General features: G+C 38.7%; 1 protein-coding gene and 2 long non-coding RNA genes across 5 annotated transcripts in view; 2 read left to right on the top strand and 1 right to left on the bottom strand.

The window, feature by feature from the left end:
• Positions 1–598: 598 nt before the first annotated feature.
• The window catches only part of PFKFB4 (6-phosphofructo-2-kinase/fructose-2,6-biphosphatase 4), a 64,906-nt gene continuing 45,485 nt past the window's right edge, over positions 599–20,019 (bottom strand). For 2 of the 3 annotated variants that reach the window (XM_075183035.1, XM_075183032.1), the window contains exons 9-15: positions 11,077–11,223; positions 7,469–7,573; positions 6,328–6,457; positions 6,126–6,188; positions 4,457–4,521; positions 3,943–4,015; positions 599–2,922 (exon numbers count right to left, since the gene is read on the bottom strand). In XM_075183035.1, the coding sequence (XP_075039136.1) occupies positions 2,915–2,922; positions 3,943–4,015; positions 4,457–4,521; positions 6,126–6,188; positions 6,328–6,457; positions 7,469–7,573; positions 11,077–11,223 (591 nt within the window). In that variant the 3' untranslated portion in view covers positions 599–2,914. The remainder of the gene's footprint in view (positions 2,923–3,942; positions 4,016–4,456; positions 4,522–6,125; positions 6,189–6,327; positions 6,458–7,468; positions 7,574–11,076; positions 11,224–20,019) is intronic. The other variant, XM_075183033.1, reaches the window with a different exon arrangement.
• Positions 11,915–19,339, top strand: LOC142099520 (uncharacterized). The gene is made up of 2 exons (XR_012678563.1): positions 11,915–13,402; positions 17,828–19,339. It is a non-coding gene; the product is annotated as an uncharacterized LOC142099520 (long non-coding RNA).
• Positions 14,183–17,608, top strand: LOC142099522 (uncharacterized). Its single transcript, XR_012678565.1, has 2 exons — positions 14,183–15,330; positions 16,044–17,608. It is a non-coding gene; the product is annotated as an uncharacterized LOC142099522 (long non-coding RNA).

Here is a 20,019-nt window from a genome sequence, read left to right as displayed (position 1 = left end):
GGGACTAGTAGGAGTGTGAAGCTACCACCTCCTCCGATCCTATTGGTCTTTCAATGTCCAGAGACAGAACTCCCAATCCTCCTTCGGTGGAAACATGTATCCTATTACATGATCAGTGTTGTTCCATAGGATCCATTTTTGTCTACATTCACCACGCTCTTCACAAACACCCTAACACAATACCCAATTCTCTATTTTTAGGATTGACACTACCCAGGATATATTTCTCCTTCAGGTCCATGAATAGAAGAAGTAGACTACATTTTTGTGCTTTGCACTTACTTCCTGGAACTATTACAATCGAATTTGAACTAAAGCTTAATTGAAAAACCTGAACCCTAAACTAGACTTGGTACATTCCTTGCAAAATGCATTTCTTGTGTAAATAATGCAAAACGGAACTGTAAAAGGTAACTGGAATTATTGCCTGCACACATACAGTAAGTGAATACCAATGACTTATGGGGTTATTCTACACATGCCCTGTGTCACGTTTTGTGCCCATTTAAAACATTTGTCAATCTGCAATTAGCATCTCCACAAATTTAAGACCTTTCTTTTAGTAAGAACACAACCAAGAACCACAGATGAACAATGATTGTATTTAATACTTTCATTTAAGCTCCAAGCAGCATTGTAATTACACATACAGAAAGCTATTTGTACAGTAAACAATTACATTCCCAGAGTTTCTTCTGTTTTCTTCACAGCTAAAGGTTAATTCTTTAGTGATTTAATGTCTGCTTTACTTGAAACCCCATAAAGAGACAGAGAACATAGTAATAAAACTACATTACATCTATAGTAATTTCACACAGTAAAAGCAAATCTTTAAAGTCTACCCATGTGCAACAGGCAGTGTAAGCAGCCATTGTAGGCAATAATTTTACTAAGTGCTTGTGACACTATTGGTTCATATCACAAAATGGCTGCCTCCACTGTATACAGGTGATGGGTCTACTTAAAAATCAAGATTCACATTACACAACAAATAAAATCAAAATATTACAATGCCAAATGGTTTTAAAAAAGTGAATGAGATTTCATTAAGATCCACTCACGTCTACATGCTGAAGTGCAATGTTTATAGCCGATTCTAATATACTGTCTGGATAATGAAAAACCCCTAGACATACTGTACATGGATGGATGGAGGGGGGACGACTATGCACACAAATTATGAATGCAATGCAGAAAATTTTGCCCCCACGTCTGTTCAAAGTGAGCAATAAACTAAGGATGTGTATGGACCACTGATGAACATGGAGGGGGGAGGGAGGACGAATACACACAAAGCGCTTCATAAATGATTTTGTACTAGAATGTTGTATACTGCACCTACTATGCATTTATAGAGAAAAACAAGCGTCCCTGCATTTAAGAAAATTCATGCAAATGAAGCATGATACTATAAAAAGTTCCTGTCCCTCACCCCATTAGACAAGGACAGTTAACTGCGGAGAACAGTCCTGTACATATTGCACATTACTCATTAATCCCAGTACCTTATGATCCAGCAGCTGAAGTGTTAAGTCATTTAATTTTACATGGAAAGCATATAAAAATATATAAAAAAAAAAAAATACAGCATTCCAGAAGAATGTACATAGAACAACCCAAGTTCAGATAAAAAACATTTTGCCAGTACAGAACTGTATGGACGGAGTGAAGCTGGCGTGGCCGTCTGTGCTGCATAAGTGTTTGTAGACACATGACTTAGTACAGTCATATAGGATAAAGGAGAGGTGCAGACTTCAGCCTGATTGTCTCTGCCAGGGAAGGAGGGCTGAGATAACTTATTGTGCATCCATCTTGAAACAATGGAATAACAGTATGATTATGGTTCAGTGAATAAACCAGTTGACAACCAATATAAAAAGGTCCTTCCCATACTACACATAACCTATTACTCCTATCAGTCATTCTAAAATGTGTCCTATGGTTTAATGTTACATTATGCTTGTAGCTGGTTGACGCTGACCTGAAATACAGCAGCAGGTGAATTCTGAAGCTCATCTAACTTTGCTATATTGCTATGAAACAGTTACATTTAGTATTATTATACAGGAAGGGCTAGTTCTACCATATAAAAGACACTTTTTCTTTAGCTTTACATTTTATTTTTTTGTGCCTAAAGGTTGCACGCAACCCATACTAGTTTCACAATCAAACACCAGGGTGCTCTAGCCCATCATAGAAGGTCCCAGACTAATTATGCTTTTGTGTACTAGGTCAAGTATACCTATATTGGATGAGGAATTGCATGGCACCCTTAGCAATGCAACTCTGCTTTAAGGAGGACTACTGCCAAATTACAGAATGATTGAGAGAGAAAATAAAAAATATATCTATCTATATCTATCTCCTAATCTCTTCTCGGGTGGAGCAGTTCACTAATCAGTTCTGTTGAGGAGGTAGCTTCATGCAGGTCTGCCCCCTGGTGGCATACCCAAGATCATCATAGATCCACATTGGAGTGATCACAGCTGGATCCTCCCTTTGTATTTACACTAACTATAATAAGATATCAGCCTTGTATTGACTGTAAATTTTCTTTGAAGGAATAATAAAAAAATCTAAAAAAAAAAAAAGTCCAATATGTGGCCATCTGTAAAGGTATTTCCAATATAAAAATACAGGAGTGATTTTTAAAAAAAAAAAAAGGTTCACTTATTTTACAGTATTTGTTTTAAAAAAAAAAACAACCAAACAAATATTCTTAAACCAAAGATTAAAGAACTAGACACTTCCTGCTGTCCCGCTGCTAAAAGAGAGAAGAGTGATTATAGCTGATAAATTTCTCAGCTGCCAGAAGTTCCTTCAATGCAACAAAGAAATAAAGGAGACGAGTCACCCCCATAGCTATAGGTGACTTGGTACAGTCTGCAAAGCTTCGTCACTGGAGCGATCCACATCAACATTCTGAAAAGGTAGTGAAAATAAAACTAGATTTCAAAAACAAAAATAAATATATTTTTTTAAACAAAACAGCCCAACATCTTAAACACTAAGTAATAAAAGAACCTTGGTCTGTAAAATTAGTGAACAACAATGACTTGCTTTGATTAGTAAACAAGACCTCTGAATTACTGCAGTATTTCACAGAAATAAAGGGCCCCAGTCACCTTACACACAGAATGGAGCAGACTGTGCTATAGAGTCTGACTAATGTTCATGAGAACGCAGCGTATCAATTAATTCCGTACCTTATACCTTAGTGAGGTCACTGGTTTCTAATGAGTTGATCCTTTACGTAAACAATGCACAAGTTTGCCATTGACAAATGACCAAATTAACATGACATTTTGTGGTAGTCTGGACATCTACAAAGATAACCCTAAGGGGGGGTATTCAATTGTTAGCGTTAACGGGAAAAAACGAGCGCTCAAAAAATATTACCGTTTATACGGTAATATTGCGCATGAAAAGCGTTAATACGGTAGTCTACTCGCGGAATTTCAGCTCACCGCTCAGGGAGCGGCGAGCTGAAATTTCATGAGTAATTACCGTATTAACGCTAAGATTTTTTGAGCGCTCATTTTTCCCCGTTAACGCTAACAATTGAATACCCCCCTATGAATCTTTCATAAGGACAAGGTTGCATCTTCATGAATACTAGTCAAGTTGAAAAAAATGGCTATATTCTCTTGCAATGAACTGTTTGTTGGACGCATCTAACAAGTCAAAATAGCTTTTTTTTTAAAAAATAATTAGTGATACATATCATTAAAAGCTTAGATTATTTTAGACTGCAATCATGCCACAAATCAAATTGTAATATCATTACATTTCACTCAAATTATATATTTCCACCAAATAGGTTTAAATTAAAATATGCAGTGTATAAATTTTTTTAAAAATTAACCAAAGATTGTGATCAATTCAGATAACAGGTAATTGGTTGTGGTAGCATTAATAAAAATAAATAAAAAGTAGAGGCACCAATATTAGTAGGTCCACGCTGGTCTGGCACAGTAATCAGGGCTGCCTCAGATGGCCGGGATATATCTACGTTCTATGGAGCAGAACCACAGACAATAATGTTGCATGATTTTAAACAGAGTGGCATGAACGTATCAAAATTATTTGGCAAAACAAAATTAAAAGCAAAAAAAGGTTTACAAAGAGCCATAACGTAACGGGGAGGCCCAACTCATGTGACCTGTACAGAGCATGGGACCACCGGACCCACACGGTAGTCAAATCTTTTAAGTAATTACAGAAAAAGTGCGCCAGAAATCAACCGGGGTGTGAAGAATAATTTGTTGCCTACACCGTCCCTGACAAATCCATAGACTCTGTGGTAGGACAGTTGTATTTACAGTAGGCATATACAGTAGGTAAAACATACATGGTACGTTTCATGTAAATACTTGGACAGTGATGTCTTGTAGTACTAAGCTATGGGATGAAGCAAATTCATTAGATTCCCACTGGCCACATAATGGAAGTTTACCTCTGGCTTATCCCGGTGTGTATTCACTGCTTCCACATTCAGATTGACAGCTTCCACTTTACAACCTGGGCGAGAGAGAAGAGACCGCACTCTATATTTACAGCATCATAACCCAAGATCTTTCTAAAGGAAGGCAAAACAATTTTTCTATAACCGTAAAAGCATTTATATTGCCCAATTGCTCTTGAAAGGCATTTTACTATAAATAGATGGAGATGGCTATGAAAAAGTCCTCACCAAGAGGACGAAACGCGTCGCTTATGCTTATCTGAGTTGAATTGGAAGACAATACAGAGCATTTACGTGATTATCACATGTATAGACCACTTTGAAGCTTTTAATGCTGAGAGAACTGGTGGTTCATATTGCAATCGCTACTGAGCAGTCCAGCGCAATATCGGAGAGTGGAACTGTCATGTTATAGCTCCTAACGGAACATTTTCTCACCGATAGCGGCAGCGCCCAGAGCCCTAAGAGGTGCGCACCTCGTATCATCTGGAGTTCCAGAGCCGCGGGACATAGGATTAAGTACGGGGATGTTCTCCACGTGGACTTCTGACAAACTGCAAGTATATTGCTAACTCCACGATCTAACGATACATCTGTTCTTGGAGATCTAAATTTATCCAGAGATACATCTGGGTCTATCCCATCTATACACTGATTATCGGACTATATTCCGGACCGCATATCATCAAGGGAGATAATTTTGGTCTATTTCAACCACTTCTAGCTATGATTGTGAGGTACCTACTATAGCAGTTTTATCCGTGGCATACATATAGTGTGCACAGGTCCTACTGGCTTGGGTACACTTGAAGGAAAGATATGAGAGCACATCACCTAAACAGAGGATGCAGCCTAACAATTCACCAGGAACTAGTGACAGTCAATGACTAAATCCACAATGTGGCCAATACACCACAACAGCCAAGTGCAAAAGGTCAAACCTACTACTGCACAGTCCGATTACCAGAAGGCCACAGATATACTCAACCAGTTAAATTTAAAAAACAAAAAAACAAAACAAAACACATTCAGAAAACAGACAAGGAGGACATTTACTGCATTAAATGTTTATTTCTCTAGTTATAATACCTCAACCAATGGTCTGAGTAAAAGCACATTGGAGGACACTAGCATGTCTTACAAGTTCTTTCTTTAGTTACTTGAACTTGAATAGGAAGTTGATGCTATAATCTATATAACAATGACAGGAGTACCAGAATAAACAACATCATCAGTTTTCCATCAGCTACACACAGTGGAGGACATTTTATGGGCTAAGCCAGGGTTTCCCAAACCCAGTCCTCAGGGCTCCCCAACAGTGCAGGTTTTCCGGATCACATGTGACATAATTAGGACCACCTGTGGATCTGTTACAATGTGTCAGTCAGTAATGAATACACCTGTGCTCCAGCAAGGAGATATGGAAAACCTGCACTGTTAGGGAGCCCTGAGGACTGGGTTTGGGAAACCCTGGGCTAAGCCAAGATCCAGGAGTACGGCGAGGCCTATAATACACTGGAATCATCTCACTGAGGCACAAAGTCTGGGTCAGCGAGGTTTGAAGAAACAATGGATGGGCGCAGTACAACGTAGAGGAAGAGGCAACTAGAAGTCAGATCGTTTGCTTACATATTTAGATAACTAGATACAGGTGTCTTACCGTAAGCTATGGGAGTGAGCTTCAAGACAGTGTGCAGGGGGCACTTGAGGTAAGGCAACTGATCTGTAAAAGAGAAAGGACGTTCCGTGATCTACAATTCACCAATACTGCACACATAGTCAGAAGCTAATGATTTACAAGTCCTAACAATGGGCAACACCTGCACACCTACACCACCGGCTGGAGGCAGCCTTGTCCTCACCTGCACTCTTATCCAAGAAGTAGGCCAGTAAGCAGCGCATAACAGCCTGATGGCATATAACCAGCACATTCTCCTGACGTTCCAGCTCCATGATGACCGGTTCAAGGCGTTGCACCAGGTCCTCATACGACTGCAAACAGATAATGTTATTACTGATGTACAAAGTAAAACACTCCCGTGTGGTACAGTAGTAAATCAATCCCCATCTATGAGAGTGAAATAGTCAATGCTACATTTTTTGTAGAGTAAACAGGGGGAAATACAAAATTTATTTGTAATTCGCAATAAGTAACATTTGTAAAAGCAGCCTAAATACAACAAGAAGCAATTTGTTATGTATACTGGGGCAGCCTTTATAGGCATTTTCATCATCTAGAGCTAATAATCTACTTGATCACCTGAAACTGGAGCCACTTAACAAGTGAATTATTCAAAATGAATCAAAATTCTGCACTATTCCTGGGAAGGATGGATGTCAGACTTGTCTGTGGGACACCAGCACTCTACACAGACGCTGAGTTCAGATTACCCAAACGCCACCCTACTCAGATGTTCAGTCTTATCTGGACGTTATTAGTTAGCAAACCTGGTATAAAACTTTATTTGCTAATGAATGGTGTCAATACTCTAAATTGCTGGTAATTAATAGCGGACACAATTCCCATTCAAATAGGAATTTGTCTTGTTACAGCCATTAGGCCGGTCAGGGGAGGGAGGTAATTGCAGTGATAAGCAGCACACAGCTGTTCTTGTGTGCTAATGCATCCTGGCATGCTGGCCATAGATAAACAACACAAAAGAGAAGCTTTGTCTGCATTTAGGGACTACATGTAAGAGGACACCATGATCATGGATGTCGTAAAAGCGCAGACCGTCTCTCAATACACGAGCACAATCGATTTTTGAAAACCAAACAGTGGGTTGTCTTCCAAAAAAATGAAATGAAGTATATGGTGGACACCATCTCTCCATGATAATAGAGGTTTAATAATCCTTGTAGTTTAGGTAGCTGGAAATCTAATCCATTTCCTATTTTGGAGTCATTAAAGGTCTGACGAGCTGAAGTTCTCTGCAATTAAGAAGCTATAGTGGGTTTACATTCATATAATAGACCAATTCCAAATCCCAGCGACCTACTAACCTCTCCTTTTGGGTAACGGTATCTGTATTTATCTTGGTCACGCAGAGCGAACTCCAGAGGGTAGGACTCCTGAATTTCCTCATATCGCATCTCCTCACACACACCCTAGAAGAAACGCAAGAGAACAAGTCTTATCACAACGCACATCACGTTCCCACAGAATGAAAATCAGCGAACAATCTTAAAATAAAATGCTAAGGCGTCAGAGTAGCAGTTTGATTTAGTTACGATCTCAACAAATCTGGCAGAACACAATGCCATGGGTTTAAGCTAAAGGAAATATGTAAAAGCAAACCCCAAATTATGGACAGATCCAGGACACATACAGTTATCTGTTAAATGGGGTTTTCTGCTTTAAATACATTTCTAATCAAACACTTCTCCCCTTCCTTATATGACTTTGGTGCAGATCCCTCCGCTGGGTCTCCAACCATTAGATGTATTTAGCGGTGTCCCATTACTCACATAAAACCAGGACCTCCGCCGATCATCTTTGGCGCTGCTTGACTCTGTATTCGAAAGATCTAAAGCAGTGGTTCTCAATGTACGACAGCTGCTGACTAAAGAAGAGCCCGCTAATCTATTCTGCAACCATCTTTCATCAACAGCACTAGGTTAGATCTTCCCTGCTCCAAAGAGTGTCATGCAGTGCCTGAAGTGACCAGCAGAGGGCCTGGCTTTATGAAAGAGCCAGGACCCTGCTAAATACTGGTAGGGATACTGGGAAGAGACCTGCACAAAAGTGGTAACACGGGGAAGGGAGGGGAATAACAACAAGAAATGGATTCAATGTGGATAACACTTTAAAAAAAAAATAAAAAAAAAATCTATTCTCTGTTAAACTGAAGGCAAAAGAAATGCACCACAGAGAACAGGATTCCATATGGCACATCAAGTATTAGAATGTTTGGTTAATGTGCTCAGCAACCCTTAAGAAACTGAGCTCCACAGCAGACAGGGCCACAACTGAAGCCCTTGTGCAGCTTTCCACATACAGGGCTAGATTTACTAAGCTGCGGGTTTGAAAAAGTGGGGATGTTGCCTATAGCAACCAATCAGATTCTAGCTGTCATTTTGTAGAAGGTACTAAATAAATGAAAGCTAGAATCTGATTGGTTGCTATAGGCAACATCCCCACTTTTTCAAACCCGCAGCTTAGTAAATCTAGCCCACAAAGTCTGATTACTTTACAAACTAGAGAAGAGGAAAAACGGCACCAGGTAGTCCATGTACTTCCTCAATAGTGTATGTTTCAATCTTGCCTAAATGGCATTAGCAATACAAAATGAGGATCGGTGCACCCGATCATTGATTTATTAGGGACCAAAATTAAAAGAGAGAAAGAGAAAAGATCAAATGGGGCACTCAAAATGGACCAAATGTTGAAATTATAATAAATGATAACTGTGTACTGTTAAATACTTCTTTATTAATATTTGATTTAAAATATTCTAATAGCGAAATATAAAAAGTGAATAGTAGATTGAACTGATGAGATATAAAAACTGATAAAAGGACCAAATTGATTTCTTAACCGCGTGACTGCTCGGTTGCCACTAAACTTAAATAATTCCCATAAATGTGGTTTATAAGGTTTATTCCAGTGGTTATTCAATTCCCTGGTTTTAATATTATATAACTGTGCTTAGATCTTAACCTCTTAAAGTTAGAATATAGAAAAATTATATTTCCTCCTAGTTGAATAAAGAGCCAGTACCGTGTACTTGACAAGGCTGGTTTGATTGTGACACACCAGCTGGTTTAAACAGATAGAGCCTGATTAACTATTAGAACATAAACCATATAATAAATATGGATATTGATTAGAAAACTATTTGGGCATAGGATGCGATTCCCAAAATGTAGCCTCCAGTCTATATAAAGATATCGTTAATGCACTAAATACACTGATGGCTTCATTACCCAGAGGCATTCATATGCAAATATATAACCCGTTTGGCTATACCTTTCATGAAGGCATGATCGATAATTCTTATCCCCTCTTATATATGAGGGTTTAATCAGATTCACTTGTCCCACTTATAATATCAGGACCGCACTATTGGCTTTTGCCTAGAAAAAGCTTCTAGCGAAACGCACGTCGGCAGACGCCGCGCTCACTGCTCACAAATTCTATTCCCTGGTAGTTTAAGATAGGCAGTGCAACTTCAAATTGTACGAGTTAACAATTAGACTCTTTGATGCAGCTGATTTATGTCCGTATACGGCATAGGGAGCGCTTCATCCATTACATAACAATTCTCCCAGTTTCCACGACTGCTTTTCATTAGTACCCCTCCTCCAATAATAACTAGTAGGCTGGGCAGACAGATCCCTCCCTGGTGGAGGAGTAGGGCATACGTTCACAGACTAGGGGGTTACATTCCAATTATCAACATATCCTCCAGCCATTAGATTCAGCCAATAGTGCGGTCCTGATATTATAAGTGGGACAAGTGAATCTGATTAAACCCTCATATATAAGAGGGGATAAGAGTTATCGATCATGCCTTCATGAAAGGTATAGCCAAACAAGTTTATATATTTGCATATGAATGCCTCTGGGTAATGAAGCCATCAGTATATTTAGCGCATTAACGATATCATTATATAGACTGGAGGCTAAATTTTGGGAATCACATCCTATGCCCAAATAGTTTTCTAATCAATATCCATATTTATTATATGGTTTATGTTCTAATAGTTAATCAGGCTCTATCTGTTTAAACCAGCTGGTGTGTCACAATCAAACCAGCCTTGTCAAGTACACGGTACTGGCTCTTTATTCAACTAGGAGGAAATATAATTTTTCTATATTCTAACTTTAAGAGGTTAAGATCTAAGCACAGTTATATAATATTAAAACCAGGGAATTGAATAACCACTGGAATAAACCTTATAAACCACATTTATGGGAATTATTAAGTTTAGTGGCAACCGAGCAGTCACGCGGTTGGGCAATCAATTTTGTCCTTTTATCAGTTTTTATATCTCATCAGTTCAATCTACTATTCACTTTTTATATTTCGCTATTAGAATATTTTAAATCAAATATTAATAAAGAAGTATTTAACCGTACACAGTTATCAATTATAATTTCAACATTTGGTCCATTTTGAGTGCCCCATTTGATCATTTCTCTTTCTCTCTTTAATTTTGGTCCCACATACAAAGTCTGTCAACTTTTTGTTGCAAGACAATTTTACTTCCCATATTTAATGGTGCAACTCCAAATATGTGAGGAAAGAACTGGCACTGTACTGAAATTTCTTGAAAGTATAACCATTTATGAGAACAAACCATGTTTGATATCTATATGTACCATCATATCATAGGAAATTGATCAGTTGTGCTCATGTCACCTACATACAGTGGCGGCAGCCATTGTCCGGGCTGAAGCAGTCCAATCAGATCATTAGATTTTATTGACATCACTGAGGCAAAATGGATTTGGTACTATGCGCCCCCCTCCGTGAGGTCACTAGTCTCTAATGCTATATGTATTCTCAGCAATATCTGTTAAGCCCACAAATGGCTGCCCCCACAATGTGGAAGCAGTCTGACATAACCAAGAACCAATAAATTACACATGGTGGAGGGGCACTTACAGCATCAATCTCGTTCAGGGTTTTCCACTGCTCATAGGGTACGCCCACGGCCTCCGCGGTCTGGATAGTCCTCCTCATCTGACTGGTCCACACCTTCAGATCATGGATGTTTTGTTCATGGATGTACTTAGCCAAGCGTTCTGCAAACTGGAGACAATCATAATAAACACTTTATTACAACAAAGATTTGGTCTTCCAAGTTCTATGGCTGTCCTCACACAAAAGTTTCCCCATCAACATTTATCAACTTATTAGTCTGGCTGGTGCCGTCAATGTAGTTTAAGAAAACACACGGTTTATCACTGCAACCTGTGTACTATGTAATTATACCTCACATACACTAGACAACATACACATAAATGAGATCATCATTAAGGGAGAAATTCTATGTAAGCGAAAAGAATCGGAAAAGGTTTTTTTACATTATTTTATTAGCCCATATTGTATTAGAAAGACTAATTCAGGAAGTAAAATATCTTAGATATTTTTTATAGTCATTCTCTATTCACTTCAAAAGATGACCTTCATACTTATAAACAGCGCAGCGATTCATATGGAATAACCTGTAAAAATAACTGCACAATGTGTAATCTATAAAAAGACGTTTTATTGTGGAGCCAACTAAAGCACATCTAGGTTTTATTCATTAACACAAGAGCACAAAGCAGCAGAATAACAAATGGTGTCTAATATTGTAGTTATGGACAGAATGTATTTCATACCCCATCCAGTACAATCACCTGGCAGTGGATAGAGCGGAGGGGGAGGGCTTGGGTGAAAGGGGCAACATTTACTTTAAACTTCAAATATAAACTAGGGGTGTTGGCAATAGTATTGTTAAATATGATTTTTTGTTAAGGCCTCATAAGGCCTTTGTTCAGCCATTTTATTGTAACTTGTATAGAAATATTATTTGCTAGAAGAGATTATTCATTTTTCTGTTAACTTGCAGTTTTGCAATATGTGAGCCTATGGCCTTGAAGTTGAACTAATAGGGAACACCTGAAGAATGTAACCAGTTATGAAAACAATAATGAGCTTCATATCCAGCTGGTAGTATGGGAACTGTATCCATGGTGTTGCACATAGCATATCTCCAACTCCCCTTGAGATAAGAGATAATAGGCTCATCTGTCCTTAGAAGGGGGAGAAAAGTAAACACCTCAAGAATACGTGAGAAAGTTAATCAGTAGCGCTTCTCATAAACTAGTGGTATAAACTATTGTATGCATATGACGTAGGATTCATTTATTCAGTAGCCTATAAAAACCTGTATCTTTGTATCAATAAACTAGAGAATATTCCTTGTATACAGAACTTGGTCTGTGTCAATTCTCTCCAGCTGATTGAAGCGCTTCCAGATATACTTGACACCACAGGCAGACTTGGGTCAGAATTTTAGATCTAACAACTTGGAGGTCGCCACAGAGATTCGCTGTCCAGCAGGCTACAAGACAGACAACGGAGGTTTCCCAGCACATTGAACCCCAACATCCGCGGTCAGTAGATTTCTACTCGTTGGTCTTCCTAGTCTGGGTTACCTCATGTCTGTCTGAGGCACCTGACACGCGAATTTGTGAGTCTCAAGTATCATCTGATTAATATAATACAGTATTAACCCAATTTGTTTACTGTAATTGTATTGTTGATTAGATTTTTGAAAGATGATTGAATTTTGAGTGCATGTGTTTGTACCTATGTATGATGTATAAAGCATAAAAGTCACATAAGACATTGATCAAAGAAGCATGTAATGGAATAGAGGGATTTAGAGAGTTATTGTTTTGAACATTGAGTGAACATTTTAGACACCATCCCCAGAGGTATATCAAAGAAGGGAGATTCTGTAATCTGCCCAAATTGTGTAAGAGAGATTTCCAAAAGACCTTCGTCCCAGATACTGTCAAAGAAGCTATTTAGCACGGACATCCAGTACAAGGAGTCCACAGAACGGGACGTCCAGTGCAAGGACAACCCACAGAAACTAGATAAGAGTCCCGATTTGGACTCAACAGAATACTGTCAATACGAGTAATATAGATAGTAAACAAATGACAGCAGCTCCCTCATAGATATGATGCACAAAGACTTAAGGAAATGGGGGAGTAGAAGGTCTGCAGGGAATTTTTCAAGAAAGCGGGGATAGCCAAAGATATGTGTGGATGGAGAAACAAAGGTGTTGCAAGTGGTAATGTGACAAGAACAAAGGGGTATTGAGATCAAACCCCAAGAGATTGTTTGAGGTGGCACAGGAAAGTTAAGAGATCTGAAAAGTCGAAATATATGTGGATATGCTAAATGCATCGGAAGCTGAATAATGAATCAAGTAGGTTGTATATTATAAATGTATGTTTGATCCTGTGCAGCTGAATAAGTGAAATGTGCCCCTCCCTTATTCTGTGTAAATGATTTCAGTGTGTTGAGATAAGAAGCACACTGTTTTTTGTTTTCTGACAATGTATGTAAAATTGAAAAAATGTGTCCGGAGTGCTGATTGATGATAACATGTTGAAGCTAACTTGTATTTAGTGTAATGCTGGGACTTGTAGTTCCACAGCAGTAGGCTGGAAGATGTCAGTTAAGTTTTCTTTCTCTGTATGTGAGTTTTGTCTCCGTCTTACTGCGTGTGAGAGAGATCCGTGATAATTCACATTGTTTGTTCTCTGTCTTAGTGCTCTATAAGGGAGATGTTTGATTTACTTTAAATCACAATGTTTGTCTGTCTTGTCCGTTTTTTACAAGAGACATGTTTCAAGGTTGAAAAAGTTGTACATTCATTGCTTAATGATAAGCTTTTAAAAAGATACAAAAGAAGTTTTAAAATGTTTGGTCCGATTGCACGGACAAGATTGTAAATAATGTACATTATCACTATAAGTACTAGTGTCAGAACAAAGCTGGCTGGGATCCAACAAGCCGTTTCTGTATTTGAACAAAATAATTTTGTTTCTGAAGTTCAGAAATATAGCTTTCTCTTTAATGAAGTTGAGAATTGTGGGAGTGAGCTTACATGCTGTTTTTATCTGTGTTAAAATGGCGCTGATGAATGTTCTCAGAAATCAGGAGGGTTTGTTATGCCTTTAAAGAAATGTTACGAGATAAAATGTCGTCTGTGAGCGAGACTTAAGTGAATATATTTTTACTTTGAACACGAAAATCACAGAATCTAGAAATATGTGTGAATATTTGGTCACGGGAGAGAGATTTTGTAGAGAAAATGTTGAATGATTTACAGACACAATGTATTGTGTCTAACGAGAGTACTCTGATTTATGAGACAGTGCTGCTTTTAAAATGGTTGAATACTTGGAACCAAGATTCCAGATTGAATGTTTCTAAACCCGGAAATTTAATTAGTGTCATTTAAAAGGGCTGTACTAAGAGATGATAAGAAAGGAGTGGCTTTGAACACTCGCCCAGGTCTCGTCACTTTGACATTCTCTATTTGTGAAATTAGGGACTGCCCCTTTGAGGAAATCAAGGCATGGAACGCATAGCGTCACAGTTAAGCTTTTAGCAGCTGTTCACTGGTTACCTGATAACAGTATACACGCATGTTACAGTTACAGTAATTCCTAGTAAATAAATGTTAATCTCTATGCAAAAGTTTTTTTTATTCACAGGTCTCCAGCTGCAAAGACCCATTAGGCAATCCAGATTGCATTGATTTAACTTCCAATGCACCATCTTTGCACCACAACAAACATAAGTATAAACTAATGAAGGATTTAAATAACGTAAACTCTTCTGAGTAATGATTACCTTGTTTTGGAAGAGATATTAGAGTTTATGTGCTATTCGCATAGCAAATGCATGAACTAGGTGGTTTTTCTGTATGTGCAGAAAGCAAAAGGTTTTTATTTGTATCCTCATTACAGTTTTGAGTAAATCAGTGTTTGTAAAGACATTTACTGCCCTTATTTACTGTGCTATAATTGTCATATACTGTAAATAATTCTTTTTATTGTGGGTATGGTAATGCATTGATGGGAATTCTATATTTTTACAGAAATGAAAAAGATTTAAGACTTTAAGAGCAATTGTATGTGCTCCTACATTAGCACTTCTGGATCATAGCAAGCCATTTATACTCTCCTCTGAGCAGAACCAAATGTTTAACCAATTTTAAGCTGAAATAACTTCAGCGCCAGCACTGGCTTTGCCAGATTATGACAAGCCTTTCACATTATTTTGTTATGAAGTCAGTGCACATGTACAAGGAGTACTGACACAAATACATGGTCGCAAGCTAAGGTCACTTGCATACTACTCTGCTTTAGTGCTTGAAAAGAGTATAGATATTGTGCTAGGACACCCAGTTACCTTAACGGTATCGTACGTTGTGACAGAAACCAAGCACAAGCAAAACATTTGTTACCGGCCAGATTTACTAAGTATGAAGATATACAGCACAAAGGACATTCCCTCCTATTGTGAAATGAGTGACATATAACACTTGCCGAGCGCACTGTGTATTTTCTTCCTCCCTTTCCTTTTTTATTAGAAGACAAAAAAAAAAAAAAGGAAGCACAAGAGGCCCCAGAGCCTCTCATGTTCACAGATATATGTTAAGACCTTCAGACAAGGGGAATCTGAGTAAACTGTATTTTAAGTTTTTTAAAGGTCCAAGGGAGACCAGAGAGGGGAGTTCATTGATATTAGCAGGAGGAATATAGATTGCACGTTATTTTCCTTTGCTGTGCGCTGTAGATGTGTACTAGACTAGAAAGGAAAGCCAAGTTTGGAAGAACCAGACTCAGGCCCATAGTAATGTATAGATCATTATACATAATTAGAAAATTCTAATATGAAAGTTTAACCCAACCAAATAAAGAAAAGAGCAACCCATGACTACAGGGGTTTACACCCAATGCAGGAATGTGTTTGTGAGTATTGTGGCCCAACACATTATTATATACACTAATAGAACTGATGATGTGGCTTATTAACAGGTTATTTAAGCTAAGTGTTTCTCTTCCAGAAGAATTAAAGTTACCACATCTGTCTTAACCGTTGTACTGTACACTCCATCTAATGAGTGTAAACTTTGTGGAACTCAGAAACCAAGAACCTTGTCCTTGGATTCCACATGCTCCTTACTGAAGCCTATCCTAATGAAGTAGCACTGCTTACTCCCAGTAACGTTACACTTAAGCAGTGCACAATGTTGAATCCTGCTGCCTTATTGCAGCAAGTTTCAAAAGATGGGAGAAGTACCTGTATATATTGGGGTTACCCTAGGGATTTGGGGGAATTCCATTCCAGCTTGAACAGAAAGAAAGGAAAAAAAAAAAATGCAAACAAAATTTTTCTGAACATGATTGCATAGAACTAATGAAACAAGAATCTCTGGTTTTATCTCACATTAAAGATAAACCATTACCAGATGCAGACATCACTCTTTTTGTAGATGGTTCACACTATCACATAGATCCTGTCCCGTATACAGGGTGTGCTGTAACCACACACACAGAAATAGTGATTCAACAGACTCTACCGAGTCACATCAGCAAAAGAAGCTGAACTAAAGGCCCTGACACTTGCATGCATATATGCAAAAGGACAAAGAGTAAATATTTACACTGATTCAAGTTATGCATTTGTAATTGCGCATGATTATGGCCCTGTATGGAAAAGTAGGGACCTTATGGGTTCAGCAAGCAAACCAGTCAATATGATGAACATACCAGGGCACTGTTCACTGCATTCCAGCTGTCCTCCAAACAGTGATGAAGGTGAAGACACACACAGAGATACTACCCCCGAAGCTAAGTGAAATAGACCAGGCCGCACGAGAAGCCGCCATAGCCCCAGTACCCCAAGGGGAGTCTATTTACATGGTGACCCCCTGACCCCTGTTTGACCAGAGCACACTCCAACTTATGGAAAGACAAGCAACAGAAAATAAGAAAAAGACTTGGGCAATACATGGAGCACTAGAAGTGCAAGGAGTGGTGTAAAGGTCAGCGTTTGTGTCTGCCAAAAGTAGTTTATCCCATTATGGCCAATATAGCACACGAGAAAGTGCATCTGGGAAAAGATGCTATGGTTGTACTCACTAGCAGCTTATGGATAGTACCAGGGTTCGCCCAAGCAGCACAGTCGTTAGTGGCAGAATGCCTAGTCTGTGCACAAAGTAACCCGAGTAAGTCTGTCCTATGGAAAAGCACACCCCAGACATAATATCCCTATAAGAGGATACAGATAGACTTTATAACTTCCCAAATGCTCGGGCTTTGAGAATGTGCTTGTCTGTGTCAACTTCTTTAGTCACTGGCTGGAGACATGGCTGTATAGAAAAGCAAATGCTAAAGCATTAGCCAAGAAAATTGCGAATGAGGTAATCTGATGATATGGTGTACCAGAGGTCATTGTAAGTGACAGAGGGATACACTTTACGGGGCAAGGATTCCAGAAACTATCACACCCCCTACAGATCCCAAAGTTCAGGATGTATGGAGCGCCTTAATGGTACACTGAAATTGAAAATGCAGAAAATAATGGCTGAAACAGGTCTGCCATGGATCTCATGTTTACCTGCACTCAGTAAAAAATACTGCTAGGAAAGACACAGGTTTAACACCATATGAGATATTGTTTGGCACAGCAAACAGAACAGGCTGTTATTTTCCATAGCAACTACACCATGTATATAGTGATTTGTTGAATTATGTTGCCTTATTATAGAAACAACTAACTGAAATACATGGTCAAATATTCTCCTCCATTGCAAACCCTAATTTTGATACAGGTACCCATAAACTGCACCCTGGGGGGCTGGGTGGTCGTGAGAAAGCACATCAGGAGAAGTCTTGAACCCAGATACAAGGGTCCTTATCAAGTCCTGTTGACGACTCCCATGGCAGTGAAAGTACAGGAAAGAGACACCTGGATTCACGCATAACACTGCAAAGTCTTCAAATCAGGGGAGTCTTGTTCTGATAAATAGAAATGACTGTCTCATTGTATTGATATGTCTTGCCAGAATAATTGTGACTGAAGTAGGGATTAAGGCCTCCCTAACCCAGTATGAAACAGACAGTTAAGTGACATATTGCCTATGCCACTGTGAGAAACATATGGGAAGGAGTGCTCAACAATTTGCACTCATAGTAGAGTAAACTCTGAAAATGTCTTTGTGCAGATGCATAACCTCATTGGTAAAGTTGTCAGTAATGATTCATGTTGGATATTGGAAATATTGGCATTAGTAGCAAATGGTTTTGCAATCCTGTTGATCGTATAGGTGATAATGAAACTAAATATATGGCTGATTAAGAAGTTACTGACACTTGATTGTTGTCTCTCCAAAAAGGGAACCACTGAAAATCCCGAACCTCTGATGATCACAGAAATTACTTCTGAAACCTGACCAGACTATGAGTGTCATGAATTATTTGGACTAGCAAAGCCAAAGAACTGCAGAGTTTGCAACAAGAAACTACTAAAGATTGAACAAAGGACATGCAAGGCCTGCAGAACTACTATAGACTCATTAACTACCTACTAAGAAACCATCTTTTAAGAAACCATCTTCTAAGAAACCATCTTTTCTAGACATGGACATTTGCCAAAATGCATCTCCTCATAAATCAAGTTAGGACAGGGAGGATCACAGGCTTATTAGTGGGGGATGAGTTGACAGATTCCTAAGGGGACCAACTCTATGCATGTGGCCTCCTACATGTGTATAAGTACCTGCTTATTAAGAATGTGGTTCTATAGATAGGATTAGGTAGGTAGGAGGAGAAAGGGTCGAAAATTGAATAAAAGATGGGAAATGTTAAATATGATTTTTTGTTAAGGCCTCATAAGGCCTTTGTTCAGCCATTTTATTGTAACTTGTATAGAAATATTATTTGCTAGAAGAGATTATTCATTTTTCTGTTAACTTGCAGTTTTGCAATATGTGAGCCTATGGCCTTGAAGTTGAACTAATAGGGAACACCTGAAGAATGTAACCAGTTATGAAAACAATAATGAGCTTCATATCCAGCTGGTAGTATGGGAACTGTATCCATGGTGTTGCACATAGCATATCTCCAACTCCCCTTGAGATAAGAGATAATAGGCTCATCTGTCCTTAGAAGGGGGAGAAAAGTAAACACCTCAAGAATACGTGAGAAAGTTAATCAGTAGCGCTTCTCATAAACTAGTGGTATAAACTATTGTATGCATATGACGTAGGATTCATTTATTCAGTAGCCTATAAAAACCTGTATCTTTGTATCAATAAACTAGAGAATATTCCTTGTATACAGAACTTGGTCTGTGTCAATTCTCTCCAGCTGATTGAAGCGCTTCCAGATATACTTGACACCACAGGCAGACTTGGGTCAGAATTTTAGATCTAACAGTATCAGGGTACGGATTGCCGTATGTTGTATTTTCTCTCACATAAAAGCCTACAGCCTAAAAAGCCTCTCTTATGTCTCATCCCTGATCTTTAATTAGAGGCTAGAAATGTACAGGACGTACTGTAGGCTGTAAACTAAGTGCTGTCTGAATACTGCTAAAGACGATACAAAAATGTAGGGCAGTGATCCCCCCTCCAGGAAATAATAATAATCATGTCACTGACACCTCCTATACCTGAGGGATACTTATTAGTGGAGCTATAACAATAATATAGGTTACCTGTGTACATGTAAAAGCTGCACAGAAACAGCACTTGATCTATACAAACATAGTGTGTGAAATAAAGTGGCTGCACAATAGTCTCAGAACATACATCAAGGGCTGTAGGCGCAGGCTACACAATAAATGTAGTAATCTTGGCCAATTTAGTCATTTATGTGTCTCCTTGTGCAGGAACTGCCACCCATGGACTATAGTCATAGCACATCGAACACTGACAGACAAGCTCCCCGATGCTCTCCCTCAGCTACCTGCTTACACTGCTCCTGTGCGCTCTCCTCAACATCCTGCATACTCCCCTCCACC

This window comes from Mixophyes fleayi, chromosome 8 (genome assembly GCF_038048845.1).
Source record: "Mixophyes fleayi isolate aMixFle1 chromosome 8, aMixFle1.hap1, whole genome shotgun sequence".
Lineage (NCBI taxonomy): Eukaryota > Metazoa > Chordata > Amphibia > Anura > Limnodynastidae > Mixophyes > Mixophyes fleayi.
The sequence above is the reverse complement of the archived record's forward strand: the minus strand, read 5'-3'. Positions and strand labels throughout refer to the sequence as shown.